This window comes from Hyalella azteca, unplaced genomic scaffold (genome assembly GCF_000764305.2).
Source record: "Hyalella azteca isolate HAZT.00-mixed unplaced genomic scaffold, Hazt_2.0.2 contig8360, whole genome shotgun sequence".
NCBI lineage: Eukaryota > Metazoa > Arthropoda > Malacostraca > Amphipoda > Hyalellidae > Hyalella > Hyalella azteca.
The window spans coordinates 3,430-19,100 of record NW_025938456.1 but is presented as its reverse complement, the minus strand read 5'-3'; the positions used below and the strand labels follow the sequence as shown (position 1 = coordinate 19,100).

Here is a 15,671-nt window from a genome sequence, read left to right as displayed (position 1 = left end):
TTATCATTCCCTTTTTACAAGATACTGATGAAAGTAAACCGAAAATAAAAGTGTACCTCTATGCGTCTCTTCTTGCATCTCTTCCAGTCACAGTTTCCTGACTGGAATTATACGTTGAACATTTACCTACTGTTTCTTGGAGCAGTTACTCACTCTTCCAGTTACAGTTTCCCGACTGGAATTATACGTTGAACATTTACCTGCTGTTTCTTGGAGCAGTTACTCACTCTTCCAGTTACAGTTTCCCGACTGGAATTATACGTTGAACATTTACCTGCTGTTTCTTGGAGCCGTTACTCAATATATAACATGTAGTGCAGTATTGGTACACTTGCGAGACATTTAGGACACTTGCGAGAGCGAGCGTGACCAGGATACGGGCCTTGCGTGACACGCACGATGTTGTTCAACAATGCACGTACAAAACGTAGGTTTTGTCACATGTAGCATCATGAGGGTGGAATTCAGAGGGAAAATGCGATGCGTTGAATAATTTTAATACTCACTCTACTGATACATTAACTACCTTCAATGATATTATTTGCATCCGAGGACTCGAATGAACTTGAATTGATGGGAATAATGGTTTTTAGTTTGGAATGATTTTTCAATTGTAAACTGATTATAACCAAAAAATGATTCGTTCATTATAACCTCTGATCGTGTCTTTAAAATTAATTATAGCCTCTTATCGTGTCGTGTAAATTCATAATAACGTGTGACCGTGTCTTGTGAAATTCGTTATAACGTCTGACAGTGTTGTGTAAAATTCATTATGACATCTTAAAATATAATTAATATTATATTTTATAATATGAAATATAATTAATCATTATATGATTAATGTATATGTATAATTCTTTATAATATTTTATCGTGTATTGTAAAATTCATTACAATCTCAAACCATGACGGTTAGGCTCCCACCAATTAGTGAAAATTCTTGTGGAAAATTTGTGAAAATTCTTGGGAATTAGCGTGCAACTGATATAAAAAGAAAAAAAACAGACGAGACATGCATTTCTTAATTTGTATTATATTTTTGTGTAAAGTATATATTTATCTATTAAATAATAATGTTAGTATATGTTAGCAAAATTTGCTAAGAAAATTGTCAATAAAACGAATTCACTGGTCATCAATGAAACCTGCTTAAAGGAATACATAATAATGGGATAATACATCAGTTCCAGAATCTTCATTAAAGATCGAACCCCATAGTTGATGTTCTTTGCTTAACTTCTGACTAAGTAGTAATTTTTCCGTTTTTTCATTAAAATGATACTTTTGTTTTTATAATTGATGTCCCTTGCCGTGTCGGAATGCACAGCAGAGGCCATTTTTGCATTTCTGGTTACGAAACTATACCAATTTTATTAATATAAGTAAAAAATTCACGACACCAAACTAGAGATTATGGTTCTAAGGATTAGTACTTATTAGTGCGTCCATTTTAAAATTTTCGAAAGGCAAAATAGTTGAGGAGTGAGCGAGAATCTACTATTATAAGATGATTGGTTTTTCGTATTACTGATTTAAGGAAAATCGTTGGACTCGAACTTTATCGCGCAAATTGAATAATGCAACGAGGACTCGAACTAATGCATTTAAGTATTTAATCTGATGAATAAATTTAATCCCTAGGTATGAAGGTTTAGGCATAAATGCATATCTATATTTACGAGGTAAACCTAAATGTTTAAAATCTAGATTTCTACAGAGTTAGCATCTAGAATCTCTTAAGAGCAATTATTATAATAATATAAAGATTTTAAAGCGATAATAATTTAGTGTATATCGGAGTTGACTAATGAAAGATAATAATTTTTCAGGTAAGTTTTTTTCATCGGTTCATTATCTTTTTATGGAGACATTTCCAGATGGACAAAAATACAGCTGAATATCAATAGCAACATTTTATTCGTCTTGTCTAAACAATATTACAAATAACACATAAAAGCCAAGAAAATTCTCCTTCACATACTTTAGCAGTCTTCAAATTGTTCATCGTTTCCAATGTCTGTTATCATACAATAATTTCATATATTTTCGAAATGTATTCGAATAAAAATATTCTCAACAGTCTTTTATTTTTTGATTGGGTGCGAAATTTTTCTTTCCACAAAAATACATAAAAAATTCTTAAGTGATTCTTCGAGATTTATATTAAACTGGCAAAATTGGTGAAGATTAGATATTTAGTTATAAAAAACAAAGACTAGAAACTCAGACACAAAAAAAACTTTAGAAATATATGATAATAACGTTGTAGTAATAATTTTTGTATTTTAACTGATTTAAGTAATAATAAATTTTGAGATCCGAATAAACCTAAGTTAGGTTACTTTTTTTTTGCATCCCAAGCTTCAGGTTCAATTTAAAGTTATTTTAATATCGATATACATTGCATGAAACGAAATAAAAATATTTATAAAAATAGTTCCCAAATGTACATTAATGCAATTTTAATATTGTTTTTAATATTTTGTGATAGTTTGTAGAAAATGAATGGTAACTTATGTTGGTAAACCGTAAATGAATAATGAATTTCATTTATTTTAGTGAAATTAATTTCACCTAATAATGGTAACGTATTAATTAGTTAACGGAAATACCACAAATTCTGACAAAAAATTTTAACCTAAATGCTGGAAATTTTCCTAAAATTTCCAAAATTTCCACAAATAAGGCTGCCGAGGAGGCTCTATTAGCCGTCACTCAGAGTAACATGGATTTCAAGTCTACGGAATTAGAGACCAGTATTTAACTATGTCATTCATACGAACCATAGTTGTAAGGCGTTCATGACTATTACAGTAATTCAATAAATAATTAACATTTTAAGCGTGCACTGATCCTCTTTCACAAAAAACAAAATAAGCTGACTTTTTTACTACTGTGTTTCATCGGGAAGAAATTTTGTTAATAAATATTTTTTAGTACTTATTGATTGTGCCTACTGCTGATCCGGCTCGCACGACAACGTCTGAGGCCAGTGGCGGCACCAGACGTTGGTGAGGTAAATGGAGCTATGATGATTATGAATGATATTAAAAAGAACAGGAAGACCAGATTCAAATAATGACAAAATAACCATACTGACTTTGTTTTCCTTGGGAGAGTAAACGGATAATTTTCCTCTGAAATAGTCTGAGCTGGGGAAGCATTCGTTATTATTGTGAGGATAATTAAAATTCTATAAAGTTAACAATGTTATTCTGTTCTTTCAATTTTAATTTATAATAACATTCTCTTTCACATTGTTTTCGAAACCTTTTTTATCAGTGAAACATTACACACAATCACTAGACTTGCTTTAAAGAAAGTTTTCAAGGGATTCATCAGTACAGTTTTGTTCATCGCTGTGATCCTCGCAGTCTGCCTCACCGTCGCACCCCACGACGGAAGGCAGGCAGCGCCCGTCGGCCTTGCACTCGAACTGCCAAGAACTGCAGCTGCCTGTTGATGGGCGACATAACAACTATAGTGGATTGAAACTGTATGCAGAATAAATATACGGAATTTGCGTCTCAATTCACTAGCTTCAATTTAACATTAGAACACAAGTCACAGTTGAAAAAATTAGAATCAATTCTATATTAGAAGGAATTGAGGCCATCAGACCCCAGCCATGAAGAGTTTGGTGCTCACAGTTTAGCTCGTCGCTGTTGTCGCCGCAGTCGTCGTTGCCATCGCACACTAACCATTGCTCTTTGCAGACGCCATTATTGCACTTGAATTGCTCTGAAGTGCAGATACCTGGTGGCACCCAATGAACATTTTACAGTAAAACATATATGTATTACTATACGCAATTCTTATACAAGATATTTCAAATCCAAACTCTTTGGGGATCAATCTTAAAGTATTTTGAAAAAAAGAAAATAGGCAAATTCCACCTGAGAGTAAAGTGAAATTATTAGGCTTGAGCCTAAAATGTTTTTTTATAAGCTCACAGTTTATTTCGTCACTGTAGTCACCGCAATCGTCGTTGCCATTGCATATCGCCCATTTCTCTTTGCATGCGCCGTTATTGCACTTGAATTGCTCTAAAGTGCAGTTGCCTGTAATAAAAATATATTAAATACTACAACCAAAAAATAAAAGCCTAAAATAAGATCCGAACTCATTAATTGCTCTATTTATGTTAAAAGACTCCAATTGACCATTCCCCGCTAGAATGTTTTTAGCGTAAATAAAATTTAAAAGGGTTTGGGTTCGACCGTCTTTTCCGAACCCGAAAACTGATGGTGCAGGGTGAATTGTGCCAAGTAATAATTCGGAATAAAGTATAACAAAATAATTCCCGGATCAAATTTGATATAGGATGAATTATTAGCATTGTATCTTTGAAATAATTATTGAAACTGACAATTTATTTCATCGCTGAGGTCTTCGCAGTCGTTGATGCCGTCACAGAGCCACCCCACGTCGATGCAGTGGAGGTCGTCCCTGCACTGGAACTGTGAAGCGCTGCAGCTACCTGTTGTAAAGTTATAGTAAACCCTTCTTAAGTTAATAAATTTAACCTGTTGTAAAGTTATAGTAATTAAGTTAATAAATTTAACCTATTGCAAAGTTATGCTAAATGACCGCGAGAGCAAAACATTCATAGAGTTGATAAATTTAACCTATTGTAAAGTTATGATAAATGAACGCGGGAGCAAAACTTTCATAGGGTTAATAAATTTAACCTATTGTAAAGTTATGATAAATGACCGCGGGAGCAAAACATTCATATAGTTAATAAATTTAACCTATTGTGAAGTTATGATAAATGACCGCGAGAGCAAAACATTCATGAAGTTAATAACTTTAACCTATTGCAAAGTCATGATAAATGACCGCGATATCAGAACCTTTATAAAGTTTATAAATTTAACATATTGGAAAGTTATGATAAATGACTGCGATATCAGAACCTTCATTAAGTTTATAAATGTAACATATTAGAAAGTTATGATAAATGACCGTGACAGCAAAACCTTCATAAAGTTAACAAATTTAACCTGTTGCAAAGTCATGATAAATGACCGTGATAGCAAAACCTTCATGAAGTTAATAAATTTAGCCTATTGCAAAGTTATGATAAATGACAGCGGTAGCAAAACCTTCATGAAGCTAATAAATTTAACCTGTCGCAAATTTATGATAAATTACGGCGATAGTAAAACCTTCCTTCATAAAGGTTATAAATGCAACCTATTGCAAAGTTATGATAAATGACAGCGATAGTAAAACCTTCATATAGTTAATAAATTTAACCTATTGCAAAGCTATGATAAATGACCGCGATAGTAAAACCTTCATATAGTTAATAAATTTAATTAACCTGTTGCAAAGTCATGATAAATGACTGCAATAGCAAAACTTTCATAAAGTTAATAAATTTAACCAGTTGCAGAGTCATGATAAATGACGGCGACAGCAAAACCCTTTTAAAGTTTACAAATTTACCCTGTTGCAAAGCGACAATCAGAAACTTCATGATAAAAACCTCAGAATATTTACAAATTCAACATTGAACTTTACATGTATCGATTCTCAATTTCAACATTAAAATATAACTAATATGCATAACAGAATAGATAAACCCAAGTTTCAAAAACCGCAGCAGCATTGATATCAAACCCAGAAAAAATGCGGTTTAACTCACAATTTTGTTCGTCACTGAGATCTTGACAATCGTTCATGCGGTCACACACGTAGGTAGCAGGGATGCAGGCCGCGCCGTCCTTGCATCGGAATTGTGACGAGCTGCATTCACCTGTTGACCAGCGGCTCTTTAGCGAACTGGGGCCGTACTTTAAAAATAGTTATGAGTTCGTAACTCCGTCAGCCAATCACTGACGGCTTTTTTAGCGAACTGGGCCGTACTATAAAAATAGTTACGAGTTCGTAACTCCGTCAGCCAATCACTGACGGCTTTTTTAGCGAACTGGGGCCGTACTATAAAAGTAGTTATGAGTTCGTAACTCCGTTAGCCAATCACTGACGGCTCTTTAGCGAACTGGGGCAGTACTATAAAAATAGTTAATAGTTTGTAACTCCGTCAGCCAATCACTGACGGCTTTTACAGCTTAACCCACCAGCAGAGCTGGGCAGCGCTACTTTGAAATGTAGCGACCGCTACCGCTACCGTTACTGAAAATGTAGCTCGCTACTGCCCACCTCTGCCCACCAATTACTGATAAGAAATCGGCTGGTACAAGTCCTTAGGCCGCTACGTGTACTAAAGCGAGTTTAGATAGTACGACACTTAGAGGCAAGCCATGAAACAGACATCGCGGGGAGGGGGGCATAAAAATGTAAATGAGGTCAATTTCATAATAAAGAAAATCTGTCATTATCGCTGGGGAAAGTGGTTCTTCATAGCAAGTTTGAGTGCAGGAAGTAAATATGTATATGTGGCCGATTTCACATTTAAAATTACTCGTACTTCGGCTATCGCTGGGCTGAAGTTGCTTCTTAATGCAAGTTTTATTAAAGACCAGAGAACGGAATTAATTAACAATTTTATTGTTTGCTTTCTACAAACGGTCGGGCGGTGTTTTTCTTTGTCGCACTTACCGTATTTAAAACTAAGTGTGGAAGAAAAGTTTTGTTGATCGTTCTCATACGTTCATTGTAGTCGCTGATTCAATGTCCTACTCAATGTGATGAAAACGCAATGATGGGACTTGAATTAAACAGAGTTAATTGTCCTGTCTGGGGTACATTGAAACTTCTGCAGTTTATACATACACAAATAAACAGATAAATATCTAAATTTTTAATATACGCCAAAATAAATTTGGGAGCACGAAAAAAATCAATTGATAATGACATTATCCTTACGTGTGTTTTAAAATCAAATAATTTAATATTAGTATAAACGTTTTCGGATGACGAGCGATTGAATCATGTGAGATGGTAGCCAAATGTAAATACCACACACAAATTTCTTTCATGGTCAATATAAATTAGGTTATTAGGTTATTTCAGTGATATTTCAGGTAATAAATTAGATTATTTTCAGTGATATTTCAGGTAATAAATTAGGTTATTTTCAGCGATATTTCAGGTAATAAATTAGGTTATTTTCAGCGATATTTCAGGTAATAAATTAGGTTATTTTCAATGATATTTCAGGTAATAAATTAGGTTATATCAGTGATATTTCAGGTAATAAATAAGGTTATTTCAGTGATATTTCAGGTAATAAATTAGGTTATTATTCAGTGATATTTCAGGTAATAAATTAGGTTATTTTTAGTGATAATTGCAGTGTAACCCGAGCAGTAGAGCTCGTCGCTGCCATCAAGGCAGTTGAAGACGCGGTTGCATAGCGCATAACTACTGAGACACATGCCACCATCCTTGCAGACGAACTGGTCTGTCGTGCAACTACCTGCTCACAACCCAACAATTGCATTAGAAGTAGTTGCAAAAATGAGAATAATATTATAAATAGGGGAAACCATTTATAATATTATTATAACCTTAGTAATCTACGAAACACATTGAGTAGGCTTGGTGAAAAAGAACAGTAATAACATTAGATGTCATTGGAGCATTGGATGCTCATAACCCAACCATTGCATTAGAAGTAGTTGCAAAAATGAGGATAATCTTATAAATAGTGCAAACCATTTATTATTTGCAATCATCTGAAAGGATTAGTAATCTACGAAACCCATTGAGTAGGTTTGGTTAAAAGAAAGAGAACAGTAATAACATTATGTGCTATATATGGTTAGTTTCTTCGAGTTCATCTAATGCACGAGTTTCATTACTATAGACGCATGCAGTTATATGCATTTGGGCATAGACAATAAAAGAACTATGACAACGGAAAAATATGTGTTTTAATATATTATAGACAATTTAGTTAATTGGGAGTTATTGCTATTATCTAAATCAAAAATAATTTCGTGCAAGAACTATTACTTTATATACAAAGCATTCAATAATTCTAAGAACTCAGGGCAGGCTAAAGCAGCAAAGATAGTCGGCTGCAGAATTATATAAAATTTTTCACACAGCGCTAAGGGGCTTCTGATCGAAGAATATATTGTGGAGAAATTTATATATTGACTTCATACCCGATATATCTCACTCATAAGAGCTTAACTGCTGCTTCTTGATAGTCTTTTCTTTATAGATGGTTTGGTTTAAACCACACCTATAATTTGTACAACGCAAATGGAACCGGGCAGGATTTTTGGAAGGTTTTAAAATTTAAGATTTCATATTTTTACAATTTCCTCTCTTAAGTCTCATATATATGCAATTTATAATCTTAATTTCAATATATATACAAATTTGATGACTCACAGTTCAGTTCATCACTATAGTCGCCACAGTCGTTGTTGCCGTCACACAAGTTCCACTCGTGGATGCACATGCCGGAGGTGGGGCACGGTACATCGTAAGTGCTGCAGGTACCTGCACGGTTATAGAATAGAATAAAATAGAATAGAATAGAATAGAAGTGTCGGCACTGAAGAAATAGGCCCATGGCCTGTTGCCGATTCTTGAACTTTTCGTGACCTGATTCACAAGGGATCCGGCCTTTGGAACCCGATCTTTCCATAACTGACGATTGATTGAAATAGCTGCTAGACTTATTGCCTGCTCAGTAATTTGCTAGGCATTTTAAGACTGAACATATGCTCCTGCATAGCTTCGTCTAGTCTGTATTAATCAAAATATGAACATTATAATTAAATAAAGATTTAAAAAAATTTAAATAAGTACTGGGAAAACATCCGGAGTGAATTTAAAACATTATTGGCATATATGGGCTAAATTCTTCAAAAAGAACGTACAAAATTGACTGGAAAATGACATTACAAATATCATCGTATTAGTACTTTGATTTAAAAGAAAAATTAATGTCTCCTGCGATTTTTCATTCTGTTTTATAGCAATCGTTTTTACACGATGTATCGATGAAAAGTTGCCGGTATTTCTCTATCTGTTTTTGTACTGAACACACTTATTCGCGAATTGCGATAAAATGTGCAGTGCAATCCGCGACACCGAATATGCAGAAAATTGATCATTATTCTGTTTACGAATTTAATTCGAATTTAATTTTTTCTATATTTGAGTGAATTTTTTCCAAAATGTATACTATCATTGAAATAATGTACTATGATTTTTTTTTAGTTCAGATGCCTCAGTTTATTGAAATTTTTTGCACTGCAATCTCAATATGGAATTATCAAACATTCAATTGAATAACTTTGAGTTCGACATTCATTCATATTCATTCACATGAATGCATTAATTTCAATACTCGCCGCCATTCACGCTCAACATTAATTTATTACAGTCTATATAATGTTTTAAACTATGATCACTCACAGTTCTGCTCGTCGCTGTCGTCGCCGCAGTTGTTGTAGCCGTTACTCATTAATTTATTACAGTCTATATAATGCTTTAATCTATGATCACTCACAGTTCTGCTCATCGCTGTAGTCGCCGCAGCTGTTGTAGCATCACTCTACATTAATTTATTACAGTCTATATAATGTTTTAATCTATGATCGCTCACAGTTCTGCTCATCGCTGTAGTCACCGCAGTTGTTGTAGCCGTTACACATTAATTTATTACAGTCTATATAATGTTTTAATCTATTAACACTCACAGTTTTGCTCATCGCTGTAGTCGACGCAGTTGTAGCCATCATTCAACATTAATTTATTACAGTCTATATAATGTTTTAATCTATTATCACTCACAGTTCTGCTCATCGCTGTAGTCGCCGCAGTTGTTGTAGCCGTTACTCATTAATTTATTACAGTCTATATAATGTTTTAATCTATTAACACTCACAGTTCTGCTCATCGCTGTAGTCGCCGCAGTTGTTGTAGCCGTTACTGATTAATTTATTACAGTCTATATAATGTTTTAAACTATTATCACTCACAGTTCTGCTCATCGCTGTAGTCGCCGCAGTTGTTGTAGCCGTTACACACGCTCCGTTCGTGAATGCACATGCCATTGTTCTGGCACACGAACTGGTCAGAGCTGCAGTTGCCTGCAAATGAAAGAATGGATGTATTAATTAATGAATTAACGTAACAATATGAAAATATTCATGAAACAGACGTCATTTTTAGCCGTTCTAATACTTTCTCAACTTTTTTTATCACTATTGAATTTACGTGTAACGCGCTCTCGAAGTTTGGTTGAACCAGACGGTACGACGATCGCTTCGTGGGAAAATAATAATATTTTCAAATAACAAATAAGCCAAATCTCGAATTACATTGCTCACTAAAATTCTAGAGTTTTGAATAGCAAAGAAAAATGTGTCGCTAGAAAAAACAATTTATGGTAAAACGAGCCTTATAGGCCTATTTATTTTGAGATGATCACAATTTTATACTGACAGCCTCGCTCGTCACTGTAGTCTCCGCAATCGTTGAATCCATCACACAGCTTCTTATTATCCACACATACGCCGTTGTCGCATTTCATCTGCTCCGAGGTGCAGTTACCTGCCAGAACATCGGTATTATAGGAAAAAATTTTCTCGTTGACGAAAACGTGAAGTAATGGACGGACAGGCAGAAGGACAGACGGACATGGCGAGCACAATAGCGCCTTTTTTCAATAAATGAGAAAATGCGCTAAAAATGATCGATCAAAACTGCCGGCTAGAGTTTAAGTTAAGCATTGTAAATGGATTTGTAAATCTTTCACTCGCATTCTCTTATTCAGTCAAAATTCAATGTCCGATGCCGATTGAATGTCTCATCAAAATGTCGAATTTTGATTGAATTTGATGATGTCAAAATTGAATGTCTCATCTAATACCAGAACATCGGTATTACAGGAAAAAAATGTAACTCAGTAATCACTGCAGTGAGTGACAGAGAGAGCATTTTCTCGTTGACGAAAACGTGAAGTCACGGACGGACAGACAGACGGACGGACGGACATGGCGAGCACAATAGCGCCTTTTTTCAATAAATGAGAGAATGCGCTAAAAATGATCGATCAAACTGCCGGTTAGAGTTTAAGTTAAACATTGTAAATGGATTTGTAAGTCTTTCACTCACATTCTCTTATTCAGACAAAATTTAATGTCCGATGCCGATTGAATGTCTCATCAAAATATAGAATAGATTTACCGTTTGTGTTTTGTGTGAGTTTCGAGATAACAAAATAATATGACTTTTTCTTATAACATTTTATAATTCGATAAATCTGTCAATGGTTTGTGACCAGCGGCAACGTTAGTCTCCAATTCAATCTGAAAAACTAAATCGAAAGTATAAATCTGAATACATAATAACATAGATTCTGAGCAGCGCAACGCAACAAGACAGTATATGGTTACGAGATGACCATTAATATGGTCGCGTACGGCATTTTCTGCATACAAAGACTTCAAAATCATCATATTATCGTTATTACAGTATAATATCTTGGCTCCATTAACGTTTACATGTCCATGTTTGTACCGCAAACTTCTTGAACTGTTCAAGGTGTTACACATCGAGAGAATTTTGAAATTTACTCTATGGTGAAGCACACATTCTCCGATTCAACTGCCAAGCAAATACTGCTTTACGTATATACGAGTATTCTTTGCTCGCGACTATAAACCTATTACTATTATTGTCGCTGTGACCAAAACTAACTATCGTAGACTACGACTACCGTAACTAAAACTTAATACTAATGATATATCTTAAGCCAAATAATATTATCAAGGCTAAAACCGAGAACCTGGTAACTATAACCTTAAGTCCTAAACTATAACCTCAGCCCTCCCATAGCTTCTGGCTTGTCTGGTGCAGCTACATATGGCTCCACTACCCGAAGCTTGCCGCTTGGTCCTGCGTTTGCAGCTACAACCTAAATTATAATGTGTTTAGATATATATTTAGATATATCTAACCACAGATATATCTAATATATATCTCATATATTTAGATCACTCAAATAAAAATTATATTTAAAGTTGTATTATTCATTTATTCCTTCACTATTCATACCTAGTTGCTTTAGTTGGATTCTGTTCCGGTGTTGTTTAAATAATGTTTCGAGAGTGACATTCCGATAACGCTTTAGCCTAGTGAATACATTTCAATTCGGACCAAGTCGGTACCTAATTAATTTGTTGATGCAGTTTTGGTGTAAGTAATAGTTGCTTGCCCCTTTAATATAACGCATTTTTATTATACTAACAGAATTTCTCATCACTGTAGTCCAAGCAATCGTTGATACCGTCGCACCTCCATGCTTCGGAGACGCAGCGTTTGCCATCCTTGCACCTGAACTGATCTTTGCCACAGCGACCTGCAAAATTGTCAAAATTACTGAGTGTGCATCAATAATCTGGCATTTATTTGTCAAATTGTGTTTGTATGATTAAAGCCTGTCGTCGTAAATATATTTAATCGGTTTTTACACGGTTTCATTTAATTAGCATGCCTTTCATTCTTATTAACTGAATTTTGGACAACGGAAGTTTCATATAGCACGTATGATCTATCCTCGATAATGGCCTGGCTTGCCTGCTAGCATTTACCTAAAATTTATTCTTCATTAATTTATGGAGGCTATAATGAATTGGGTTCAAGAAGGAAGAGAAATAGTTTACGGGATTGCAATCAAATAAATGCTATCATAGATTAATCGCAGGCTCGTTATAACGTTAGAAATAACAACTTCTGTTCGAGGAATTACTAAATATTCAAAACTGAAACAATTATATGTATAGTATACATTATGTATTCGAATACATTACATAATAATAATACATAATAATGTATGCGAATACATTATTATGTATTCGCCTGTGAAGCTTTTTAGCTTATATGGGCATTCACATGGAAGCATTTTGTATTTTTTTCTCCAAATGTTTGTTATTTTCTTGTTATGAATTTTTTTATGCTTCTGCGTGAATAAAGAATAAATAAATAAATATGTATTAGAGATAATAATATCATTTTCCGTGAGAAACAACATTTTATTTATAATGGATAGAAATAAATTTATTATAATATGAAAGGAAAGAAAGTGGACATAATCAGCTCACCAGGGGCTCTGCTGTTGAGCCTCAGCGCTGCCCCAGAGGATACAAGCCCGAGCAGCAGCAGCTGTAGCTTCCAGTTGTAGACGACAAAACCCTTCTTGAATTAAATAAGTGACATAAATAAAATTCATAAATTTTAGATGCAACATAATCTCTGCATCCCTATATTATGGAAAATGATTACATGTCAAACTAAATCCATTAAAGCGATTATAGAATTTTTTTTATGTGAACAGTGATGGTTGTGTGATACAAATAATTTTATTTAATCGAAAATTATCACAATTTCAGATTAACAATTAATTTAAAATTCGCATAAATTCTTTTAAAATTCATTAGAACACTTATAAATTTGATAACTGAAAACTTGAGGCAAATCCAGTACTCACCTCCATTGATGGTTCGCTGAAATTTCGTATAAAATGAAACAATGGACAAAAGAAAATTTTTATAAACGTTTTGAAAACGAAATGAAATGAAAAATTTCACCTTGTTTTTTTATACTGTAAGTGAAGTTTAATGGTTAGTAATAAGTGGGTTTTACATCTAATTGATCACTGTTCCACTTTCTACATGATCAGCCTAAATGATTAGTTGACATTTATTTCTTATTTATTTATGAACATTCAATTATTCATATATGATACAAATTTTAACATACAAGTTATTCTTTGGTCTTATCGTAAATCGTAATGCAATTGAATTTATTTATTATGATGATTTTCGTGAAGATTATAAAAAAAATCAAACAAAGTCTATTGGTTAAATGGTCGATCGCAGTGATCGACAGAAAAATCCTACCCACATATTTTTACTCGTTAGTTAGTTTTACACGCATACATAGTAGGGCTTATAGAATATTACCAGAAGAATGAATAACATACTGAACACTGAAACCTTGCCAATGCCATGCCGAATGACATAGAATAGAAGTGTCGGCACTGAAGAAATAGGCCCATGGCCTGTTGCCGATTCTTGAACTTTTCGTGACTTGATTCACAAGGGATCCGGCCTTTGGAACCCGATCTTTCCATAACTGACGATTGCAATGCACTCACTACGCATGCTATTTTACGAACGATACTGCGAGGACTAAAATCGTTGACATTGGCGGGATGGTATGCTACTAGCAACTGAACAATGAAACTGGAAACTATGCGTGACATTGTCCTTTTGACTTCGATAATTCATGGTTGGGTGTCATGAATGTGGCCTTCAATGCTAATGGCTGTTATTTTCAGTTCATTGTTACGTGAATGACGCTTCCGCGAGCGGAAAACTGTCAAAACACTTCCCCGTACACTTTATGTCGATGATATATTATTAGACTTTCGAATGGAGTATTAAGTTATAATTGGCCAAGCTAATAAAAATTTAGGGATTATCAAGTTGAAATGGAAAGTTGGATAATAATACCTAGGAAAACCAACAGTAAAAGCAAGCAATTTATTCTTGTTTTGTTTCTCGCAAGCAATTTATTTCATATGAACGCATTGCCTCCGATAATGCATACGATCTCATTCACTTCTTAATATAAACTTCCTACCATACAAGACTTCCACTTGAATTTTTACATGCACAATTGATTTTTTTATCTTAAGATAGTTCTTTATTAAACAAGAATCAAAACGCTAAGAATATGTCAATTAAATTCACATTATTTCCGCTGGCAAATATTTGGGATAGTTCAATCATCAAGTCAAACGCATTAATAATAACATACATAACCATGAGAATTAATTAAGTTACCCCTGTGTCTGTCTCCGAAACGTTTTAATTAAAAATAATTTCATGATGTTGTAGATTTTTATTCTTCAGTTAATTTACAGCCGAAGCTTATAAATGCTGAAAATTGTTTGCATTTAATACAGTTTGGGAAAACTCCATGAATTGAATGATGACGAAGAATAGCTTAATGCCGCCGTACCCTACCTACGGCCTAAGCAACTCATTGCCCATGCATTAATGTCAATTCTCCTCTTGAGATCTGAGGTGTCGGGCGCAAGTGGAGTCTAATCTGGTAAACAATGCTTATATATACTATATGAAGGTTCCGTCTAGTCAATCTTATTCATAGTAATCTCTTCATTGCTGCATTCCGATCGCTAGATTAAAGTAGCGCCAGGATTGAAGGAAGAGCTGATCATTGCCGGTTTAGAGGGTTACTTTAGGTGATCAATACATAATTTTTTAGGTATATTGAAACGCAAGTTAATAAATCCTATAAACTGTAATGAATCCGATTAACTGTAGGCTATTCATGATACTAACACGTGTTATTGTCTTATTTATTTGTCTATTGCAGCATTGCTTCCATATCGGAATCAATGCATCTAGAACAGATGTTCTGGCCGACAATAAGACTGGGGAAGCTTTCATTATCATTCAAATTAAGCCGGCAAATTATGCATTTGTTAGCACCGCAGTAATGCCAACCTATCCCGTGAATGCAACCTGCATGCCATATAGCAACTCCTATTGTTAGTTTCGTTTGTTATCAAAGCGCCCATTTGACGGGCCCTACGTATTGTTATTGGGTCAAAGCTGGCTGGTGTGAGAGTCTGGTGCGAGAGATGAAACTAACTTTTATCCTAAAATTTTCGTGATTTCTGCACTTACTGGCAATACAAA

At 34.3% G+C, this 15,671-nt stretch overlaps 1 protein-coding gene across 2 annotated transcripts; it reads right to left on the bottom strand.

The window, feature by feature from the left end:
* Nucleotides 1–3,199: 3,199 nt before the first annotated feature.
* On the bottom strand, nt 3,200–13,501 carry LOC108672978 (sortilin-related receptor). Of its 2 annotated transcripts, none has more exons than XM_018160746.2 (12): nt 13,430–13,501; nt 13,044–13,137; nt 12,191–12,301; nt 10,384–10,491; nt 9,918–10,028; nt 8,317–8,427; nt 7,274–7,390; nt 5,657–5,767; nt 4,373–4,483; nt 3,957–4,064; nt 3,652–3,759; nt 3,200–3,459 (listed from the first exon to the last, which is right to left on the bottom strand). In XM_018160746.2, the coding sequence occupies exons 1-12, from the start codon at nt 13,433–13,435 to the stop codon at nt 3,317–3,319; spliced, it is 1,239 nt and encodes a 412-aa protein (XP_018016235.1). In that variant the 5' UTR covers nt 13,436–13,501; the 3' UTR covers nt 3,200–3,316. The 2 variants fall into 2 exon arrangements, with proteins under 2 accessions (XP_018016235.1, XP_047737561.1); XM_047881605.1 differs by having other exon boundaries at nt 13,044–13,134.
* Between the last annotated feature and the right edge of the window lie 2,170 nt (nt 13,502–15,671).

Excerpts from the sequence above, each read along its gene's own strand:
- LOC108672978 (XM_018160746.2), bottom strand. Across the intron at positions 7,391-8,316 it reads CTATAGTGATGAACTGAACT|GTAGTTGCACGACAGACCAG; the intron begins GTGAGTCATCAA and ends GGTTGTGAGCAG. Across the intron at positions 4,065-4,372 it reads CCTCAGCGATGAAATAAATT|GCAACTGCACTTTAGAGCAA; the intron begins GTCAGTTTCAAT and ends TTTTTATTACAG.